The sequence below is a fragment of the Rhinopithecus roxellana genome, chromosome 10 (assembly GCF_007565055.1).
Source record: "Rhinopithecus roxellana isolate Shanxi Qingling chromosome 10, ASM756505v1, whole genome shotgun sequence".
Taxonomy (NCBI): domain Eukaryota; kingdom Metazoa; phylum Chordata; class Mammalia; order Primates; family Cercopithecidae; genus Rhinopithecus; species Rhinopithecus roxellana.
The window spans coordinates 73,294,073-73,318,534 of NC_044558.1; the positions used below are offsets into that span (position 1 = coordinate 73,294,073).

Genomic DNA, 24,462 nt, shown 5'->3' on the forward strand with positions numbered 1-24,462 from the left:
CTGATTGACTGATTTTGAGCGCGTGTGAGGATCCAGTATGAAAATCTCCCAAACAAATGGAAGACATTTTCATAAAGTAGAAGATCATAGTTGACCACCAAAAATATGTGAAGGAATGATGGTAGGTAAGGCAAGAAAAGTCAACAGGAGTCATTTTATGCTAGATCTGGATTCCAGCTGAGGAGCCAAGGCTTTGATTTTAATGAGTGAGATGAAGAAAGGAAGAATAAGCAACCAAACTCAGAGTCATGACCTCAAGCAAGTCGACCCTAGGAAGAAGCCCTTGGTCTAAAGATGCAAAAAACTCTCTCAAAGGGGGAAAATGAAGTGTACGTTAAGGGAGTGGAATTCCAGAGTGGACATTCTGAATTATTAAGGAAGGAATTTGCTATAAATATTTTAGAATAGTATTCCCACCAGGATTGCTAATAGCTTGACAACTCTTCTTTTTTAGAACAAATCCAATTATTATTATTCTTGATAATTTATATTAACATCAGTACCTATGAGAATACAAATATCTAAAACAAACATGTTTTGGTAAATAGTTAAAATATCCCCTCAATAAAACCATCTATGTAAGTAGTAGGAATAATTTAGCAAAAACATGATTAACATCTATCATTTTTAAAAGATGTACCAAGAATTAAAAGTGTCTCTTCTCTCTAAGCTGCTTTCACTTCTGCAAATCTGGGTGGCACTTCTGACCCCAACCATATCAGAAGTACATAATTTAAAACACATTCTCTCTGATATTTTCCCAGCTCTTGTCTTGAGCTAAGTAGCCCAAATCATCACTACAAATGGAACTCCAAGACTGGCTAGGTCCACATCAGGCCCACACTCAATGTATTTCTTCTGTCTCCCCCTTGTTTGTTCCTGGCTATCATTTGTGGCCATATATACATTTCTTCTACTTTTTATTCACATTTTGAAACCCCTCAGGGCCTAGTATGCCCAGCATGATGTTTTACAAGTAGAAGTACTTAATATATTTTTGCTTAAAATATATATGTAATACAAATTCTACAGTTTGTGTCTATTTAGAGTAGACAATGTCTCAAGGCAAGAAGCATAGCCTTGTCTATAGCAATCACTTTAGTGTCTTCTTCATCCTTGAATCAGGCAGGTAAGAGAAGGAGGGCACTCTTTTAGCTTGCCCCACCACATAATATCCATCACTCTATGACTCTGTATTGTCATGTATTCAGTCCATAAATTGTCCTGTCCTGTCTAAAGCAGAGAGTACTACTCCATCTTCTTAAGCCCTCTTCCTTCCCCTTCAACTGTGAGTTGATTCTCATTTATCTCTTCCACTGCTGCTGTATATGCTTTTTGAAAAACTTGGTTTTACCTTTAAAACACATTTTATGTGTTTTATTGTGAGCCCTAAATGTCTTCACAAATGGACTTGTACCTAATGCAATCTTCTCTCCTATTCCTTAAGCCCTGGTAGGAACTATTGGATCCTTTTTTCTTCTTCTCCTTCTTTTTTTACTTCTTCCAAAATCACCTACGCAGTTTGGGAGCAGAAGCCTGCTCCCTAAATAAGTAAGCTTTGCTTTGGAAGCAGATTTATGTCTCAAGCCAAATGGAGATGAGAAACAGGAACAGAGAGACTTCATGTCCTTTTTCTTCAGCCAAGTTCCTTGCAACCTGTTTGTTATTCTTGGAGCCAGAAAGAGAGTAAAGTACTTTGCATAATGGAGGCAAATACTGGGGATGACTTCAGGACTGAAAAACAGATTGTGTCAAGAATAACTCCAGCCAATGTAAGCCCCTCCACTGTAGACTTTTACAAGTTATCTGAGTGAGTCCTGGTATTTCTTTAAGACCTAAACATAAGCAGAATCTTTGGTGTCCCCCATTTCAATCTAAAACCCAAATATTTGAAAGTACCAGAACAAACCTACTCACTCAGAGATTCTAAATAAAAATTCAGGTGTCTGTGATGTTCCCCTTTCTGTGTCCAAGTGATATCATTGTTCAATTCCCACCTAGGAGTGAGAACATGCGGTATTTGGTTTTCTGTTCTTTTGATAGTTTGCTGAGAATGATGGTTTCCTGACAAAGGACATGAACTCATCCTTTTTTATGGATGCATAGTATTCCATGGTGTATATGTGCCACATTTTCTTAATCCAGTCTGTCACTGATGGACATTTGGGTTGATACCAAGTCTTTGCTATTGTGAATAGTGCCGCAATAAACATACGTGTGCATGTGTCTTTATAGCAGCATGACTTATAATCCTTTGGGTATATACCCAGTAATGGGATGGCTGGGTCAAATTGTATTTCTAGTTCTAGATCCTTGAGGAATCGCCACACTGTTTTCCATAATGGTTGAATTAGTTTACAGTCCCACCAATGGTGTAAAAGTGTTCCTATTTCTCCACATCCTCTCCAGCACTTGTTGTTTCCTGATTTTTTAATGATTGCCATTCTAACTGGTGTGAGATGGTATCTGATTGTGGTTTTGATTTGCATTTCTCTGATGGTGAGTGATGATGAGCATTTTTTCATGTGTCTGTTGGCTGTATGAATGTCTTCTTTTGAGAAGTGTCTGTTCATATCCTTTGCCCACTTTTTGATGGGGTTGTTTTTAAAGTGATCAAAGTGAAATGAAGAGCAATTTGGATTTTGTATGCAATAAGAGTATCACTTAAAGATGAAATTAAAGACATTTTCTGATAGAAAAAAATGTAAAAACCTTTGAGTCCAACAACCTGAACAATTAGAAATGCTACAAGTTTCTGAGTAGTGAAAATTATACCAGATAAAAAAAACAGTTTTACAGAAAGGAATGAGGAACCCAGATATAATAAATATACTGGTAAATATAAAGGAATTTTGAGACACCTTTCAGCCAATAGAATAGAAAACAATTTTCTCAGACTGAAAAAGGCATCTAAGATGATGTATTCAAAGCAGTGAAAAAAAAAAACTGTCAACCAAGAATATCATATCCAAGCAAATGTGTTTTAAAACCAAAGGCAAAATGCACTCACAGATAAATAAAAACTGAGAGAAATTGTTACTAAAAGACTTACCTTCCAAAAAAAATTTTAAAAAAATAAATTAAAGTTGCTCAGGTTGAAAGTAGTTGATCCCAAACAGCAATTTGAATAAACTCCCCCAAAATAATGAGCATTGGTAAAGGTAATTTTGTAATTTTAAAAGATAGTATAAATACTCATTTTTTCTTCTGTCTTCTCTTAACTTATTTAAAAGTAATTGTAGAAACCTATATATGTATGTATATATGTTCACACATATGTTGTGCATTTATATATGTGTGTATATACATAATTGTGTTATTGGATCTATGATATATTGAAATGTAATATATTTGATACTAGCTGCACAAAGGGGACAGATAGGAGCAAAGTTATAAAGAAATAACATCAGATGGTGATACATAGTTTGTATGTGTGTCCACTCTAAATCTCACGTTGAAATTTGATCCTCAGTGTTGGAGGTGGGGCCTAATAAGAGGAGTTTGGGTCATGGGGGTGGATTCACAATGAATGACTTTGTGCCTTTCTTCCAATAATGAGTGAGTTCTTGCTTTATTAGTTCACGCAAGAACTGATTGTTACAAAGACCCTAGCACCTTGCTTCTCTCTTCGTTTCTCCCTCTCTCACCTTGTGACAAGTCACTTTGCTTTCACCATGAATGAAAGCTTCCTGAAGCCCTCACAAGAAGCAGATGCTGGCGCTATGGTTCTTGTATAGCCTGCAGAAGTGTGAGCCAAATAAAGCTCTTTTCTTTAAAAATCACCTGGCCTCAGATATTTATAGCAATGCAAAAGAGACTTAGATGATAACTCAAATCAACATGAACAAATGAGGAGGACCAGAAGTAGTAAATACAAAGGATAATATAACAGAAAAATTAACAAAGGATAATATAAACAAGCATATGTTGGTTTATAGGCAAACAATTATAGAAAGTGATAATTTTAATATAAGATTATTGGGTTTGTGAAATATATAGATGTAACATATATATTTATATATATTTCACTGAATATGAAAGTGTTTCCCCTAGATAGCTCTATTTCATCTTCCTCTTTTGTGCTATTATAGTAATATATAATAACATTTACTAAATATTAATAACATGTATTATATGCTATTATAGTTATATAACTATATTACTATGATAGCATATAGCATATAATAAAATATGCTATAATAGCATATATAATAAAATATGTTAGTAATATATAGTATTATAGTAATATATTACTATATTATAGACTATATAACTGTATTATATATAGTACTGTAATAGCACAAAAGAGGAAGAATGAAATAGAGCTATCTAGGAGAAACACTTTCATATTCACTGAAATTAAACTAATAAAATTATAAAACCTATTCTGTTAAATTCAAATGTATCTAGTAAGCCCTAGAGTATTCATTAAGTATGTATGTGTGTGATTATACACATGTATAGTGAATATAAACTTACCCTCGGAGCAGGATTACTTACACACACACACACACACACACACACACACACACACACACACACACAGTGAATATCATCAAAGGAATTAAAATGTTACACTAGAAAATGCTCACTTCTTCCAAAAGAAAGCAGTGAACAAGGAAAAGAGGAACAAAAATAGTGAAATATTTAGAAAGCAAAATTATAATGCAACTACGATCCAACTGTATCAATAATAACATTAAATGTTAATGGATTAAATAATTCAATCAAAAGGCAAGACCATCAAACTGGATGAAAAATTCAACTAAATGTGACCAACAGAAAACATACTTTATATTCAAAGACCCAACGTCAATGAAAGCAGAAGAATTGGAAAAGATATATAATGGAAATAGGAACTTTTAGAAAGCAGCAGTGTCTATTACTAATATCAGAAGTACCCTATTTATTTTATTATATTTTAAGTTCTAAGGCACATGTGCACAACGTGCAGGTTTGTTACGTATGTATACATGTGCCATGTTGGTGTGCTGCACCCATTAACTCGTCATTTATATTAGGTATATCTCCTATTGCTATCCCTCCCACCTCCCCCCACCCCAAGACAGGCCCCGGTGTGTGATGTTCCCCACCCTGTGTCCAAGTGTTCTCATTGTTCAATTCCCATCTATGAGTGAGAACATGAGAAGTACCCTATTTAAAACACATCTCCTACCTCCCCATTCCTCTTTTCTGTTGTTTCTCTCTAGCGTTCATCACCACATGACTTACTATATATTTTAATTGTGTATTGGCATCTCTTCTACTATAATATAAGCTCCTTGAAGACAGATTTTGTTGTTCTTATTTTGTTCACTGCTGCTCAGCTATACATACTGCATCTAGAATAGGTTCTGGCACACAGTGGGGACTCAATAAACATGTTTAAAGAATGAGCACTGTGGGCCCTGACCCAGGTGCTAGAGATAGAACAGTGAATAAAACAGTTTTTACCTTCATGGAACCTACTTTCTAGTGGATATTTTAAAATGAGAAGCATATTTAAATTGAGCTATATATTTATGAATATAAATGCCTAAATAGTAAGCATACATAAATAACTAATGCAAATAATTGCAATTAGTATTTCTTTTTCAGGGCCAAACCAAATTTAAACCATTTATTTATTTTAATGGGCTAGATTTCTAATAGTTTCATTATTATCATACTTTTCCATTCTCTTCAGAAAAGTAGAAACTGCTCATGCTTTAGGTTTATAAAGTATCTAAAAGGTTTTTACATTTATTTTTCGGATGGACTGATTTTGTCAACAATATTTACAGATAATTCTTAAAACAATAAGCATAATGTAATAGAAACATTTCACTTGTTTCTAATTTTATTGCAACTTTATACACTTAGGTGGGGAATCATCTGATATTAAAATATATCCTAAATCCTTGCAACAGACTTCAAGTTTATATTTGATTTATTTCTCTGGAGGGGGAGAAATATCAAATAGAAGTAAATTTAAATTAAAACATCTTAGTGAGCAATACAAATATGGGCATTTGGGAATGGGATTTCCACTATGTTAAGATAAATCTAAAATGAAAGCAGATTTGGGAGATTAGAATAATTTTTTTTTTTTTAGTTTTTTAAAAAGGAGGAACATTTTATTCACCACTCATGTCTCTTTTCTTTTCTTGTGACAACTGGGAAAATATTTCTATGTCTCCTCTTTTCCATCTTAAAGAATTCTGGCAATGACAAGTTTGTTTAAAAATATTGTCAAAAGTTACAAAGAAATTATTTTATCAAAAAGATCTTCAATCTTCCATTTTACAGGAGAAAATATATGTATTGATGTGTGATATTATAGGCTAGTCATGACAAATGGCAAAGTTGTAGACAAAGGAAAGTACCCACTTATTCTTAATTAATTTTTCCTGATCAACTTTAGAAAATCTTAATATAAGAAAAGAAAAATGTTGAAAGATCCAAAATGTCTTTAAAAATCTGTTTTGAGGAAATTCAAACCAGGTCAGATCATTCAAATAAAGGGTTATAGTAGTAAGATTTGGATGCTTAATTTAAGATTTATGATCAATGTGGCTTTTTAGAAATTCAGAACTATAGTACATATGTACTCAAATAAAAAGGGTCATAAATAAAGTGCTATGAATGCTATTTGCTCAAAAATAGACTTTCCAGTGATTTTGGGGGCAGTAAATCTCACACAAAACTCAAGTAAGATACCCAGGAGGCCTCATTTTGCTTTCCATTATAGGTTGATTTAGAAATGATACTTCTTTTTCTATAGCTTTAACACATTTAAATGTGTAACTTCCATGTAATTTTCTTCATTACCAAAATATTAGAATAAGTTTTTAAAAATTTAAGAAAGAAAGCCTTTCAAGGTAGATAATGACATTTTTAAAATCTCCAAATTTTTGCTTTTGAGAAAAGAATTCACTTTGAAAATACGCACGGATTAATCAGACAAATAAAACTCACCTGTCTTTGCATCTTTCCAGTCATCTGAAAGAATAGTCTTGGTCTGGATAGTGTATTTAGAGATAGGACTATGATTGTCTGAACCACGGCTCCAAGTAAGTGCCACAGAAGTGGCTCTAATGTCTTCTATTCTCAGACCACCTGGAGGGCCTGGAGGGCCTGAAATGAAAATTTGGGTAATGAATCAGTGAATCCCAACTAGTGAGTTGAACACACATTAGAATACAAAAATGTCTTCTAACAATTAATCTAAAGAACATTTGTACAATATAATCAGTGTGTCTGCATTTCTTTTAAATATAGATTATAAGAAGTGATATGATTTGTAGTTTTCACTGAATGATTTCATGTGTCTCTTTTTAAGGAAGGAAATAGATGCTATCATTTAAAAATGACATTGGTAGGCAGGTATGATAATCTCTGACTCATTATATGCAATTGGCACCAAGGGGACCTAATGCAGATTGTAGCATAGTATGATTTAATGAATTCTTGCTGAATGCATGAATCAGAGATGGTAGCGCAATTCAGTTTAGATATGGGAACAGTTGATCTATTGTCATTCTGCCCCCCCAGAACTGAACACATCTCTTTGTTCTTTGATATTTTTGTTTTGTTTTGTTTTGTTTTGTTTTTTTGAGTTAGGGTCTCTGTTGCCCCAGGCTGGAGTGCAGTGGGGTGATCATGGCTCACTGCAGCCTCTGCCTGCCTCCCCAGCTCAAGGGGTCCTCCCAGCTCAGCTGCCCAAGTAGCTGGGACTACAAGCACTCCACAACACTCAACTAATTTTTGTGTGCCTATGTGTACTTTTTTGCAGGACTGGGTTTCACCATGTTGTCCAGGCTGGCCTCCAAGTTCTGGGCTCCAGTGATCCTCATGCCTAGGCCTTCCAAAATGTTGGGACTACAGGTGTGAACCACCGCACTGGCCCACATACTTTTTTATAACTCTAAATGTTATAGGTAATTTATTTTACTTGAGGTGGAAATTTCTGGGAATCATTTCATGTATCATTTTCCATAATACATTTCATGTTATAGTCATAAGAATAATATTAAAAATGTTTCTACTTATATAATATATAGAAAATAACTGACAATTCAGACATATACCAGGAATGCTCTTAAAACCTCAAATTATATTGAAGAGTCTTAGAAGAATTGTTCTTGTAGAACAAAAATCAATGTTAAAAATAGGTTTTCATAGATGCTTCATGACTCAGTACCAATACTATTCCTTTATCCTCTCAGCAGTGCACTGTGCTGGGAAATAGAAATTAAAAGATAAATGAGACACAACCTTTTGGGATTTGAAGAGCTTTTTGCCCTCAAATAAAACAAATAAAAATAAGAAAAAAATGTCCTTTAAGTGGTGAAGTCCTTAAAAAGCTAAAGAAGCCTCTCAGTTAATAGACAGTTCCCAGTATAGACATTTCAGAATGTTTATAACTAAACATGCATATCACCTGTTCTATTTGCACCAGAAAGGAGTCCACCCACAACTGATTTAGGCATATTGAATATAATAATTAATCAACAATTTTTATTAAGTAGCACCATCATTTTTCATAATTAATGTAATACTAAAGAGGACATTTGTTTTATCTTTCAGCTGAAATATATACCTTTATATTTATATATCAGTTGAGTTGCTCAGCTTAGATGGCCTTTTTCTTTATACGAACATTGGTATTCGCAGAGGTATGGCCAACACCCTAAACCTCCACTCATTTCCTTATAGTGGTTCCAAGGAAGAAAGTGTGTGCAGATCAACAAAAACACATCACCACTAACTAGTAACACAAGACACATACCCTATCAATGACAGTAAATTTTATTATTTGGAAATACATCACATAAAAATATAAGAAAGGCAAATAAACTTTTATAAATTTATAATCTATAATAGTATACTTAGACTTCTTAATGTTAAATAATTGAAAATAGACACACAACAGAACACATTTGATATTCAGAGAGAACATATTGCATTTTTCATATGTAAGAAAACACATTGAAATACAGTGTGTGTGTTTTTTTTTTTACATAATGCAGCATCCTAAGTCAATTACTAAGTAGAATATTTTAGAGTGTTAAAATAAAAAATTAGAGGTGAATAATAAAAGAATTTTTCAAAGGAAGAAAAACACTGTAATACATGCATTCAGATACTTTTTCTGAGCATAGGGGTATGACATTCAGAAAATGTTAAAGGGAATTTAAGACAAAATTATCATAGGTTAGTCATTAACCATTAAAGTGAAGTATAAATCATTTCCCTGCTGTTGTTCTCCAATGTTCTTGAGGTGTTGAATGAATAATATTTCACAAAGGTCAGAATAAAACTGCATATTGTTAGTGTATTTGTTGAAACATTATATGCATAATAATTCAGTCATCCACTCATTTAAGGGTAATATTGTTGAGCAAAACACTATAATTATACTTGTCCATTGTTTTCTCGGATATATGTCTGGCCTATGGTAGGTTCCTCATAAATATTTGGTGTATAGATAAATGAATTTATTATAATTAATGTTCAGGCAGTTCTGTAAATATAATTGTCATCCATAGTACAGTCTTCATTTTTCCAATTGTTTTGAAATACTATATCATCATAAAGAGCTGGAATTGAGAAGACAAATGGAAAGGGGTGGGTTGGTATCTTCAAAACCCTGGTGTGGGAATAGTACTCGGTAATAGTTCCACTGATATGAAGTAGATTTTTCCATCTACTAATTGTCTACAAATATCTCCAAAAAATGCCTGAGAATAAATAATACTATTAAAGTCATAATTATATTAAAAAACAAGGATTTTAGAATTAAGATAAACTTAACTTTCAATTCTGTGCCCTGATTTATCTTGGGCAAGTTTCTTAAAATCATTAAGCTCCTGTTTACTCATCTGTAAAATAAGAGTAATAAAAAAGTATGGTAACTCACACCTATAATCCCAGCACTTTGGAGGCCAAGGCAGGTAGATTACCTGAGGTCAGGAGTTCAAGACCAGCCTGGCCAACATAATGAAACCCAATCTCTACTAAAAATATAAAAATCAGCTAGCATGGCAGTACACACCTATAATCCCAGCTACTCAGGAGGCTGAGACAGGAGAACTGCTTAAACCTGGGAGGCAGAGGTTGCAGTGAGCCAAGATTGTGCCACTGCACTCCAGCCTGGGTGACAGAGTGAGACTCTGTCTCAAAAAAAAAAAAAAAAAAAAGGTTATTGTTAGGACTGAAATAATGTCCTTACAGAATGTAGTTCTCAACCTGGTCCACAGAAAGCCATCAGGAAACCTTAGCTATTAACAATATTATTATTATCATTACATCTTTAAAAGATTTCTGGGCATCTTAGCTACCTGGCAGGAGTTATTAATTAGTACTTTGTCAGTCATTGTCAGGGATCTGTATACAGAGTATTCTTTTACCACTTATTACTTAAAAGAAAGCAGGGACAGTAAACCAAAATAAAATTCTAAGCCCCCCAAGCATCTGAAAGGAACCCTTCTCTTGGCAAGTGCATTCCAAAAGTAACCTGAAAAACTAGTTCAGGCAGTGATGGGAAGGGGCAGCCAGACATGCCTCATTATACCCTCTTCCCTTTGGGAATTATTGATAGAACAGACTTCTTAACTCTGATAAGAAGCATTTACAATCTATTTTCTGAAGCTTGCTACCTGAAGGCTTCATCTGCAGGAGAAATCCTTGATCCCCACCACCCACAAGTCTGTATGGTAATACAGACATTCTTTTCTATTGATAATAACTCTTTCAACAAATTGCCAATCAGAAAATCTTTAAATCTACCTATGATCTGGGAGCCCCCCATTTTGAGTTGTCCTGCTGTTCCAGATGGAACCAATGTACATCTTACATTTGTTGATTGATATCTCATGTCTCCCTAAAATACATAAAACCAAGCTGTATCCCAGCAACCTTGGGAACATGTCGTCAGGACCTCCTGAGGCTGTGTCACAGGTGCATCCATAACCTTGGCAAAATAAACTTTCTTGAGACTTGTCTCAGATACTCTTTGGTTTATAGGACAACATAGAAAGTAAAATGTTTTCCAGTAATTTTGACATAGGTGAGGAAAATTTGGGAATGTGAAGACACTCTGTGTATTAAGGAATGAGTCTGTGGCAAAAATAGAGCATGGAGACAAACGTGGACAGTCTGACTTCAACCCAGGGCCAGCCCTGCAGTGTCTCTCAGCAGTAAGGTTTTCAAGCAGTGTAGGCTGATGTTACTTGCTTATTTTTTTGTTTAGAATGGACAGAAAAGTGTTGAGATAGAAAATAAAATGACAAAGCTACTTGGTTCTCAGCACAAAGGAAGGCATTTAGGAACTGACCACTCTTCTGATTCTTTTGTCAAAGAAAAAAACCTAACCATGCATAATTCTAACCCTGAGTTAGTTTGTTTCTCCCTTCCCTCCCCTCCCCTCCCCTCCGCCTTCCCTTCCCTGCCTTCCCTTCCCTTCCCTTCCCTTTTTTCTCTTTTTTTCTTTTTTCTTTTCTTTTTCTTTTCCATTACCATGTACTCTCCATAAATCCTTCAAGGAAGCCAGGGAAAATGTAAGCAAATGGCATGATGCATGTAGTTTATTTCACTATTACTCTACTGATATCTCCTTCCAGTTTCTTAGGCTGTTCTCAGTCAGATAGCTAACAATTCTAAGAACTATTTACCCCGAAGTTAACATAAAAGAGAGAAATTGGTCAGTTGAAAAAGACCATTGGAATCGGATCTGATTTTAAATGCCTAGATACATTAGATGACAAATTAGTCTTCTATTTTTTTTCTTTCTTTGACTGGAATTATTAAAGATCTGAAGTGGTGAGGGGAAGAACTGAAATATTTTTCTGACTAGACCTGGCAAAGTCTTTTTATCCATTTTTCTCATTAACATTAATATTGGGGAGTTAGAAAGAGGCGAAAGAGGAGAAAAAGAACAATATGGAGGAGGGAATAAAAAGTTATTTAAAGCATGCTTTTTGTTTTATGCTTTTATGAATATAGTTTTATCTTCACTCCTCTCTTGTCACCACCTCTCCCTACCCCATGCTCTAGCATTTTTGAAATACATTTTATTACACTCATATATCATATCCCTACTATTTCTGCTGTTTCTGTTTCCTAATTCTTCCAAATGCTGACAGGATGTCATCAAGAGTGGATACCACTAATTGTGCTCAGCCTATCCAGCTGATTGAATTCCTCTTTCACTGCAGTTGGCAGGACAAACTTCAGTGTTGATTTGTTTGCTCCTTATTTTCCCATTCAAAATCATAGTGTTCAAATTGCTACGCTTCTTTGGGCTACCTTTCTGTACTTCAGATGGGGGCTGCCTCTATGGACTATTCTTTCTTTCCTATATGCATGACCCCCTCTCTTACTATTCTTGTTTTGCACCCATTATATTCTTTCAATCTTGCTTTAAAAATCCCTCTTATAGAATGCTGACTGAGAATGTTCCATAAAATTTCACCTATGGGCCAAACAAAAATAATGATCTATCAAAGTCCTTGTTAGTGTTATGTTTCTTACCTTGGGGGTTCTTCAAAATTGGCTAGAAAACAAGTCTAAAAACAACTACTGAGACTTATTTCTGTCACTTTTTTACCTAGTAAAGGACTGGGGAAATGGTCTGAATGATCTCCTGTCATTCATGGTTCAATGCAGAGTCTCATTTGCCACATCCCTACTCTCTTTCTCTAAATTTCTTTATGTTTTCAACATTTTTACAATTAAATTATATGCTACAGACAAATAATAGAAACATTTCAATATTTAAGGTAGATCACATACATTTAAGAGTCCACTAAAACCAATATATATATATTTAAATAATCCATTTTACAAAAGGATACCGAAGACTAGAAGGGCTCTTGTCAGAGAGGCGTAGCTAATCAGTGACAGATTACAGAGATGGGATCAGAGACAGGGTTTTCTGGTATAACACGCTCGAAATGAAATAACATCCATTTTCAAATTCAGATTATACAGCTTAAATATGCCTGTCTGCAAAAGACTTCCAAGTAATTACCTGGATGACAACAAGTCTACACTATTGTTCCCTTTGAACTTGGACTGCTAACAATATAAAATGTACATGGTATAAAATTATTAGTGATTCAAAAAGGGGAAATTTATATTGTATATTTTACTAAAAATTATGCTTTTTTCTGAGTACTTATATCAAAGTCACCGCCAAATCTTTTATAGTTCTTACCAATAACCTTGTGAGGTAAGTGCTCTTATTTTTCCTATTTTACAGGTGAGGAAACAGACAGGAATAGGTTAAATAAAATGGCCATGTTCACCCAGCAAGTAAATGTCCAAGTTAGAATCTGAACCCAATTAATTTGCCATGAGACCAAATTTTCAACAACTATCCGAAAAGCAATATTTTTAAAACAGCATTGTCAGTATCACATTCAAAAATGTTATTAGGTTTCTGTTGCTGACCTTTCTTTTTGGGGAAAATATGAATTACTTTTGTAAAAGTGAATATTTTGGAAAATATGACAAGAACTATAATATATTGATCATAGCTTTTTTATTTTTTATTTTTTATTTTTTATTTTTATAGAGATGAGGTTTCACCATGATCCTAGGCTGGCCTTGAGCTCCTGGACTTATGTGATCCACCCACCTGAGTCTCCCAAAGTGCTGGGATTACAGGTGTGTACCATCATGCCTGGCCGATTGTGCCTTTTTAAATCTTTATTTCTGTGTTAACTCAGATAAGTAAAGATAAACACATTATCCATTTATAAATTCATATTCAATACATTCCCTCTCTTTGTTGATCGCTATAAAGATATTTGGTAATCTTTCCTGGATTTTACTAATGTTTTTAGAAAAACATACCTATGTATGAACAAAATATAGATTTGATTTTTATTCTCATTCATATGTAAACTAATTTTTAAAAATGAGGAGAAATACAGTTGTTTATCAGTTCTGTCATTTCTGCTTTAAAAATGTAGTAATATTCGATGAAGAAGAATTTAGACATTTGAGGAAAGATAGTGAGAAAACAATATATAAATTTTCCAAATGACCATTCACATATTATAAGCTGACCATATTTTCTCAATAATCAAGATTTTTTTTTATAAATCAAATTGGATAGAAAACTAGAAATTAGGATCCCCGTGTCTCAATTTCTAAACAGGATGTAAAGTAGCTGTGACTACACCCCACGAATCATTTGAGTTGGTGCCACTACTTAGGTAGTAGCCCTAACCGGCTCTCTCCCTCTTAAACACTGGTTTTCTAAACAACTATAGTGGGAAATAAATCCCCCAAAACTACTGATTATTTGGGGAATACATATAGCACATACATTTAATGTAAATATTCATGCCGCAGAACTGGTGTAAGTAGGAAAAACACTGGTGACATTCTTTTTTCCAATGGTAATTCCCTAGTAAGTAATTAAAAGCAAAGCACCATGTACAAATATTCTGTGGTTCACTGTTTATTTTTACCAAAATGACAAATTTCAATGAAAAGTTTGAAATGTTAAGGAAACAAAAAACTTTTCAGAAGCATTTATCCTCCCTTTTTAAATCAAGTAATCATAAAATTGAAATCACTGAGTGGCAGTCATATTAGGGCAGGAGACATCTTCTTTACTAAGGAATGTCAAAGCCTCATTATTTATTGCAGGCCTGTTCTTGCCTTGAAAATTATCTAAGACAATAGCTCTAATATCCTATTTTAAAATGCAAATCAATGTTGTGTGATCATGTTGATGTTTGAAGTTGTACTAAGATGAAGCTGAATATTATTAAATATCTCTACCATTTAATAGGAGTATGGTAACTTTCTTAACCTCTGATATTGATAAAGGTAAATTTAGATCCCAGTTAGAAATAAGAACAAGACTAAAGGAAGATAAATGAATCTATATAATTCTTCTACTTGATATTGATATAGTTTAAGGTTGTCCTTCATTTTCTGGTGTAAGTCACATCTGTCCTATGATTTCTTTTCACATTTTTATTATTTCTTTAAAAAACAATATTCCTATCTGGTCTCAGTTGTATAATTTCAGTATGGACTACATAGAAAGATGCCCTTAATATGATTCATACATGTCTCCATGGTGCTGTTTACAGACACATGAAAATTCTCAAATTGATTTTAAACATCTTACAAAAATGACAATCTGGATCTCTAGTCTAAATTCTAAGATAGCTCCATTTGGAACAGTAATTGAGACTAGAAAATATAAAAGAAAGAAAGAAGTAACATCTTGAGTCAGAGACATTTATTTCTTTATGATGACTAATAAATTATTTTTAAAGCTAAACTATATATATATATATATATATACACATATAATAATTTAAGAATTATATTCATTTCCCTCAAAGCTTTCTTCAGAGTTCTTCTGACCACAGAGAGAATTGCTAGATGAAGTAAATGAGAAATTCATACCTAAACACAAACCTGAGAAAATCAAAATTATTTATTGTGAAGTAATAAGAATTTTAAGCACATCTCTTTCACCAAAGGGGGAAAGTGAAGGCATTTTCAAACAACAACATTTAAGCAGTACCAGAAAGAATTATATACTCCTCAATTTTAATCATCCACTTCTACTCAAGTCCTTCCAATAAAAATCAGAACATTCCACCAAAAAAGAAAAGATCTACAAAAGCTGATGGCAGGAATCAATAAAATTAAATATGAATGCATGCTGTTAATGGCTTAGTGGTCTTTACTAAAATCTTGCTACTCAGATGAGGGTTTCTTCCACGTGCTATCCATTTTCACTTTCCAATTCCAGGAATTGTTCCAAAAACCCTACAAAGCCATGGTAGGACTTCAGTTTTTTACTGATGCTTTTCATTCTTTAATGCCAAAGAATATGTATGGCACCAGGATTAAGAAAAAAAGACTGCCAGAGTAACACCCCTTTTAGCTTATGTCCTAATTATGATGACTCATTAGAGAGTTTGACAACATTGTTCATTACCTGCTTGAATAAATCAAACAGTACATTCAATGGCAATACTCCTGTATTATATAATTCATCAGTTCTTCATAGATTTTTCAGATAATGAGCTAATTTCTGAGCTATATAATTTCAAAGAAAAACAGGACATGAAAACACAAAACTTTCACTTGGCCATTATATAATGTACTGAGTTAGTTCACTAGGCGTTTTTAAGGTATTAGTGAAGCATTATAGTTATATTTTTAAAAATGTTTATGCTCAAAGTATGTTTAAATGTTTCAAAAGGGGAAACATACTCTAAGAACTAGGTTGGGGGTAGGGGGAACTGCAGAATCTACAAGACTGAGTTAGTCAAATCTAGTATAATATGTTAAAAAAAAAAAAAAAAGTCTTGCACAGAAATGGTGAGTGTCAACGATCACCAGGTTGGAGGCAGGCTTGCACAGACGGGGAGAAAGGAATCCACCATGTTTTTCTCTCCACCTTTTCTGTTTTTACCTGCAAGAGGAAAGATCAAGGCTGAAGGGAGAGTGTGGATGCCCAATTAGGGGCAGCAAGCCATGTACTTGGGGGATTTGCTATATTTCCTTGATGGGTAAGTTGAAAGAATGAACACAGAAAGGTATCTTCTCCTACACGCTGAGGAAAGGGGGCCAAAGGGAGAAGACTGATGCCACAAGCTGTGGCCCAATTAAAACCTTTCCCTCATACACAGTGACTGACTTTCTAAAGACCAAGTGTTGTAACTGAAGTCGCTCCTCAAAAAACAAATGAAACAAATCTCATGGATGCTTTGTAAATTTCATTCCACATAGTGTAAGTGTATCTACTAAAACATATGCTTATGCCTTGAAGACTTCTAAGAAAAAAAGTAATGAGGATAGATTGAAGCAATGGTTCAAAAAAGTTAATGGTTGAGGCTGTGTTTTGTGAGAACTGTCTTGAGTTATATTTTATTTATTTCTCATGTCGATATATACATTCATAGTAAAGGGAAGGAAGTAAAGCAAAATATTTATAAAAAGTTGCCATGAACAATGTATGGACTGTAACTATTCATACTCTCTTTCATAAATATGGAATTTGAGGCTGACAGTGATTAATCGACTAGCCTAAGACCACAGGTTAGGTAGGCAAAGTGGATATCTAATTGGTTTAGCAAGAGCCACAGCTTTTCTATCACACCATGCAAATCATTTAACAACAGTATGTGTATAATGTGTATAATGATACAGCATTATTGTTATAGAAAACCATGTAATTAACAGAGTGATCACCTACCTCATTCCCCTACGCGTTACTAAGGATAGTTATTATTAGAATTATACCATTTTATAGCTACTACTGTCCCCTGGAGATAGCTGTTTAAATAGAAGAAACATCATCTAGGAAAACTTGCCTGTGCTGACTGCTTGTTGTAAATTCAGTCCTTACTGTAAATAGTAAAAAAGGTCATAAGACTCATTTGACATTTTAAGCATATGAAATTTTAAATCCTTTTGATGAGAACTGAAAATGCTAATTTTAGCTATAGTCTTTTATTTTTTTTCTTTTAAACGCAGTTTGGGTAGTTTTTGCTATTTTACCAGTTTGCTTCTCTGTGATTTGAGATTTTAAGTCTGAAAAGTGGGGGCTATGAACAGTCACCAAGGGAGCCTCCCTAAACTCCTCCAGAGAAGGGTACCATTTCCTTGAATTAGTCACTGTATCTACCAGACAATGTAGGAAGATATCAAATAGTGGTCTTCCAAGTTGCTTAGACCCTACACATCAGCGGGATCTGACATGTTTCTATCAGTAACAGTTCCTTTCTTCTGGAGAAATTCTCAGGAATGTGTGAAGGAGGGGTGGGGTCAAGCTCTCATTGTTGAGCATCACTAAGAGTGCAGGGAGCGGATGCTCAGAAGTGGGTTCTTCAGTGTGATGGACCTTAGACCATTCTGGGAATAATTACACAAGGGATTGCTACACTCTGGCGTATCACAAGTAATTTGCTACTAATAATATTGAGAATTCAGAAGTTTCTGCATTTTTTTTTCCAAAGTATAAAGTAGATTCAAAGTTATCCCTGTCGCATGCCAACTCTCACTCACTTGCATCCCAATGCACTTTCAAGTGAAGGTGTTGGCTCTTCAGGGGTGCCCTGGGAAATGCACATGAACCTCAGCCACTCCCTTATGTCTTCCCATGTCCACACAGTGATCATCACTGTTAACTGTCATTAGGCAAATAACAATTAAAATAGTGTTGTGCTTTTTAGGGTAAAAAGTTTTTTTGGATTTATGCCAGAATCTGCAACCAATTATGAGAGTATTGTGTACAGTTAAACGTGATGATGGAAAAGCGCTCGCAGAGAAAAGATTGAGAACTACTCCCTGCTGCTGTGATCTAATGGGGTATCCTAGCTCAGCGTCCGTTGCAGAATACTTAAATACTTCTTTCTCTCTCTGTGTATGTTTCATTTAATCCCAATAGTGACAATTACAGTTGCAGAAGCTATTGTAGGAATTCAAAAGCACTAAAATCTCTCTGTAGCTTCATAAACTGATCATGAGTTTAGAGGGTAAAAGCTTTCTCTGAGTTTCCTTCATTCTAATTTGTGTAGTTGCCCAAACTTTTGTGACCAAATTAAATTTCCAGAAACTGGGTGGGAAGCAAGCCTGCAAAAGGCTCCATCAAGAAAGCATTGCATAGTAATGAGACTGGAAATGGCAGACTGCACAGAAATCATAGGTAATAAAACTGCTTGAAAGGGATTTTATGTCGTTAAGTTTTTTCTTGGTTATATTTTCAGCAATGAGGCTAAGGTGTTTTTGTCTTATTTAGTAAAATGAGCTGAAAAGGGAAGCTATTAATGAAATTCTAATTTTAAACAAGCTAAAATGTTACTCTACTCTCTAACTTAACTTGGAATTATCAGTAACTCAGAGTGTTGAGGGAACGATCGAATTAATTTGACAAATTAAACCATGTACCAACAATGATAGAGATGCACAATACAAAATTATATGATCTGACTTCTGTCTTTGGGAAAGTTAAACATCAAGAAGGGAAAAGCATGTCCATGTAGTTGAATTTGGAACACTAGTATCTGGCCACATTCTGGCTTTATAACTGATAGCAGAAAATATATATTTTTTTCTTTTTTAAGCTTCCTTTGCCTATGAAATGGAAATAACAGTCCTTGTACTACCACCTCATAGCAATTTTGTAGGACGACACGGTAAAATTTATAGGAAAGTCCTATAGGTGTAGACATTATAATCTCAGATATTTAAATACTCTGAATGAACTATTTTTAACTGTATGAATTATATGTTATTTTAAAAAAGCAGGAAAACACACATCAAAATTTCATTTACCTATTTTTAGGCCAAAGAACACATTATAAAATCAAGCTTTCAAGCCATCCAGTACAATTCATTTACTGATTTTGCCACTGTAATTATAACCGTATAAAGTTGACTGGTTGAAAAAAATTAACTACTATAGTTTCTCTTGTAATAGGCCAGCCATAAATATAACATGAGCAAAAATAAACTAGCAAGATCAGCATCACTTTCTATAGAATAAACATTTGTTGCCAAGAAAGTAAAAGGCCTGCAGTTTAGCTTTTCCACATTGATTATTTTATCACATTGAATATATTTGGGTTAATGTTTAGTTATAGTGTGCTACAGCCATGAGCTGGGTGTTATACCTGAAATTAGACTGTCTGCATTCAAAACTTGTTCTTCCACTTAGTAGCTTTATGACCTTGAATGATTAACTTAGCCTCATTAGATTCAATTTTCTCATGTGTAAAACGAATATAATACAGTAATGATACCTGTCCTTTAAAATTAAATCTGGCAAACAATGTATTTAATAAATGTTATATATCCTTTTATGATATAATCAATACATGTTATATGACATACAACACATCTTTTATTATAACATGCTATGTAGCTATGTATCATATTATACATTATATAATTATATATTTTTATTTTATATTCATCATTTTATATATACCTTTACACAGTCTAAAGATTCGAGTTGGAAAAATACAGTATTTTACCAACATAAACCACAATTACTTTCAAAATATGAACTAATTGCCATTTATTCATATTCATCGAGACTTTTAGGTATCACTGATTATCTGTATTGCTCTTGAACTTTGACATTATTGGCATAATTGTAGCCTAATTTGGCATAATTGTCTGGTAAATACACATGGATGTATGAATCAATATGGAGCACTGAAGTGGATGCAGTGTCTAAAAGCTCCAATGACCTGCTAAATTCTGTAAAGCTTTCCTACTGTCTCCCTGGAATCAAACTGAGTGGTAAAAGGGTTTTTTTGTTTGTTTGTTTGTTTGTTTGTTTGTTTGAAACAGAGTCGCTGTCACCCAGGCTAGAGTGCAGTGGCACGATCTCGGCTTACTGCAGCCTCTACCTCCTGGGTTCAAGTGATTCTCCTGCCTCAGCCTCCCAAGCAGGGGGGCTACAGGCATGTGCCACCACACCCAATAATTTTTTTTTATTTTTAATAGAGACGGGGTTTCACCATATTGGCCAGGTTGGTCTCGAGCTCCTGACCTCGTGATCCAACTGCCTTGGCCTCCCAACGTGCTGGGATTACAGGCATGAGCCATTGCACCAGGCTGATGATGATGATGATGATGATGATTTGAGATGGAGTCTCGCTCTACTGCCCAGGCTGGAGTGCAGTGGCATGATCTTAGCTCTCCTGGGTTCAAGCAATTCTGCCTCAGCCTCCCATGGCCGTTTATTTTTTCAGGGAACCGTGGATACACACTAAATGTGCAGCAAAAAAGAAATTCCAGTTTGCCAAAAGTTGACCAGTTTGATTATAAGAGACCTGGGAGTAATTAATTGCAGAAAAGAAGAACTCCTCCACGGGAGCTTTTCTCACTGTACTCTAGTGAGGAGGGAAAGAAAAATCTAAATTTATATTAGCGCATGACATAGTTTCTTCTAACCTTCATATTTTAAGTTTTGAATTTGTAAGATGAAGTATTAATATAGATAATTTTCAAGACCTATCTTAAAATTTAAAATAATGTGGGGCGGAGCAAGATGGCCGAATAGGAACAACTCCAGTCTCCAACTCCCAGCGCGAGCGACACAGAAGACCGGTGATTTCTGCATTTTCAACTGAGGTACTGGGGTCATCTCACTAGGGAGTGCCGGACAATCGGTGCTGGTCAGCTGCTGCAGCCTGACCAGCGAGAGCTGAAGCAGGGCGAGGCATCGCCTCACCTGGAAGCGCAAGGGGGAAGGGGATCCGTTTTCCTAGCCAGGGGAACTGAGACACACAACACCTGGAAAATCGGGTAACTCCCACCCCAATACTGCGCTGTAAGCATACAGGCATTCCAGGAGAATATATCCCACACCTGGCCGGGAGGGTCCCACGCCCACGAAGCCTCCCTCACTGCTAACACAGCAGTCTGCCGCGATCTATCCGCAAGGCAGCAGCGAGGCTGGGGGAGGGGCGCCCGCCATTGCTGAGGCTTAAGTAGGTAAACAAAGCCGCTGGGAAGCTCGAACTGGGTGGAGCTCACAGCAGCTCAAGGAAGCCTGCCTGTCTCTGTAGTCTCCACCTCTGGGGACAGCGCACAGCTGAATACCAACAGGGGAAGTAGCGGGAGCCGGTGCAGACGCGAACGACTCTGTCTGACAGCTTTGGGGAGAGCCGCGGATCTCCCAACGCGGAGGTTGAGATCTGAGAACGGACAGACTGCCTGCTCAGGTGTGTCCCTGACCCCTGAGTAGCCTAGCTGGGAGAAATCCCCCACTAGGGGCAGTCTGACACCCCACACCTCACAGGGTGGAGTACACCCCTGAGAGGACACTTCCAAAGGAAGAATCAGACAGGTACACTCGCTGTTCAGCAATATTCTATCTTCGGCAACCTCTGCTGCTGATACCCAGGCAAACAGGGTCTGGAGTGGACCTTAAGCAATCTCCAACAGACCAACAGAGAGTCCTTCTGACTGTCAGAAGGAAAACTATCAAACAGGAAGGACACCTATACCAAAACCCCATCAGTTCGTCACCACCATCAAAGACCAGAGACAGATAAAACCACAAAGATGGGGAAGAAGCAGGGCAGAAAAGCTGGAAATTCAAAAAATAAGAGCGCATCTCCCCCTGCAAAGGAGCGCAGCCCATCACCAGCAACGGATCAAAGCTGGTCAGAGAATGACTTGGACGAGAGGAGAGAAGAAGGCTTCAGTCCATCAAACTTATCAGAGCTAAAGGAGGAATTACGTACCCAGCGCAAAGAAACTAAAAATCTTGAAAAAAGAGTGGAAGAATTGACAGCTAGACTCATTAATGCAGAGAAGATCATAAACGAAATGACAGAGATGAAAACCATGACACGAGAAATACGTGACAAATGCACAAGCTTCAGTAACCGACTCGATCAACTGGAAGAAAGAGTATCAGCGATTGAAGATCAAATGAATGAAATGAAGCGAGAAGAGAAACCAAAAGAAAAAAGAAGAAAAAGAAATGAACAAAGCCTGCAAGAAGTATGGGATTACGTAAAAAGACCAAATCTACGTCTGATTGGGGTGCCTGAAAGTGAGGGGGAAAATGGAACCAAGTTGGAAAACACTCTTCAGGATATCATCCAGGAGAACTTCCCCAACCTAGTAGGGCAGGCCAACATTCAAATTCAGGAAATACAGAGAACGCCACAAAGATACTCCTCCAGAAGAGCAACTCCAAGACACATAATTGCCAGATTCACCAAAGTTGAAATGAAGGAAAAAATCTTAAGGGCAGCCAGAGAGAAAGGTCGGGTCACCCACAAAGGGAAGCCCATCAGACTAACAGCAGATCTCTCGGCAGAAACTCTACAAGCCAGAAGAGAGTGGGGGCCAATATTCAACGTTCTTAAAGAAAAGAATTTTCAACCCAGAATTTCATATCCAGCCAAACTAAGTTTCATAAGTGAAGGAGAAATAAAATCCTTTACAGATAAGCAAATGCTTAGAGATTTTGTCACCACCAGGCCTGCCTTACAAGAGACCCTGAAGGAAGCCCTAAACATGGAAAGGAACAACCGGTACCAGTCATCGCAAAAACTTGGCAAAATGTAAAGACCATCGAGGCTAGGAAGAAACTGCATCAACTAACGAGCAAAATAACCAGTTAATATCATAATGGCAGGATCAAGTTCACACATAACAATATTAACCTTAAATGTTAATGGACTAAATGCTCCAATTAAAAGACACAGACTGGCAAACTGGATAAAGAGTCAAGACCCATCAGTCTGCTGTATTCAGGAGACCCATCTCACATGCAGAGACATACATAGGCTCAAAATAAAGGGATGGAGGAAGATCTACCAAGCAAATGGAGAACAAAAAAAAGCAGGGGTTGCAATCCTAGTCTCTGATAAAACAGACTTTAAACCATCAAAGATCAAAAGAGACAAAGAAGGCCATTACATAATGGTAAAGGGATCAATTCAACAGGAAGAGCTAACTCTCCTAAATATATATGCACCCAATACAGGAGCACCCAGATTCATAAAGCAAGTCCTTAGAGACTTACAAAGAGACTTAGACTCCCATACAATAATAATGGGAGACTTCAACACTCCGCTGTCAACATTAGACAGATCAACGAGACAGAAAGTTAACAAGGATATCCAGGAATTGAACTCATCTCTGCACCAAGCGGACCTAATAGACATCTATAGAACTCTCCACCCCAAATCAACAGAATATACATTCTTCTCAGCACCACATCGCACTTATTCCAAAATTGACCACATAATTGGAAGTAAAGTACTCCTCAGCAAATGTAAAAGAACAGAAATTATAACAAACTGTCTCTCAGACCACAGTGCAATCAAACTAGAACTCAGGACTAAGAAACTCAATCAAAACCGCTCAACTACATGGAAACTGAACAACCTGCTCCTGAATGACTACTGGGTACATAACGAAATGAAAGCGGAAATAAAGATGTTCTTTGAAACCAATGAGAACAAAGATACAACATACCAGAATCTCTGGGACACATTTAAAGCAGTGTGTAGAGGGAAATTTATAGCACTAAATGCCCACAAGAGAAAGCAGGAAAGATCTAAAATTGACACTCTAACATCACAATTAAAAGAACTAGAGAGGCAAGAGCAATCACATTCAAAAGCTAGCAGAAGGCAAGAAATAACTAAGATCAGAGCAGAACTGAAGGAGATAGAGACACAAAAAACCCTCCAAAAAATCAATGAATCCAGGAGTTGGTTTTTTGAAAAGATCAACAAAATTGACAGACCGCTAGCAAGGCTAATAAAGAAAAAAAGAGAGAGGAATCAAATAGATGCAATAAAAAATGATAAAGGGGATATCACCACTGACCCCACAGAAATACAAACTACCATCAGAGAATACTATAAACGCCTCTACGCAAATCAACTAGAAAATCTAGAAGAAATGGATAATTTCCTGGACACTTACACTCTCCCAAGGCTAAACCAGGAAGAA

The 24,462-nt window shown here is 35.8% G+C and overlaps 1 protein-coding gene across 3 annotated transcripts in view; it reads right to left on the minus strand.

Annotated features, from left to right (window-relative positions):
• The window catches only part of CNTN1 (contactin 1), a 441,173-nt gene that overhangs the window by 93,821 nt on the left and 322,890 nt on the right, over positions 1-24,462 (minus strand). The window contains exon 16 of one of the 3 annotated variants that reach the window (XM_030939730.1): positions 6,958-7,116. In XM_030939730.1, coding sequence (XP_030795590.1) covers positions 6,958-7,116 — 159 coding nt within the window. Of the gene's footprint in view, positions 1-6,957; positions 7,117-15,142; positions 16,439-24,462 lie in introns of those variants that run through there. The other 2 variants (XM_030939732.1, XM_030939731.1) reach the window with 2 other exon arrangements.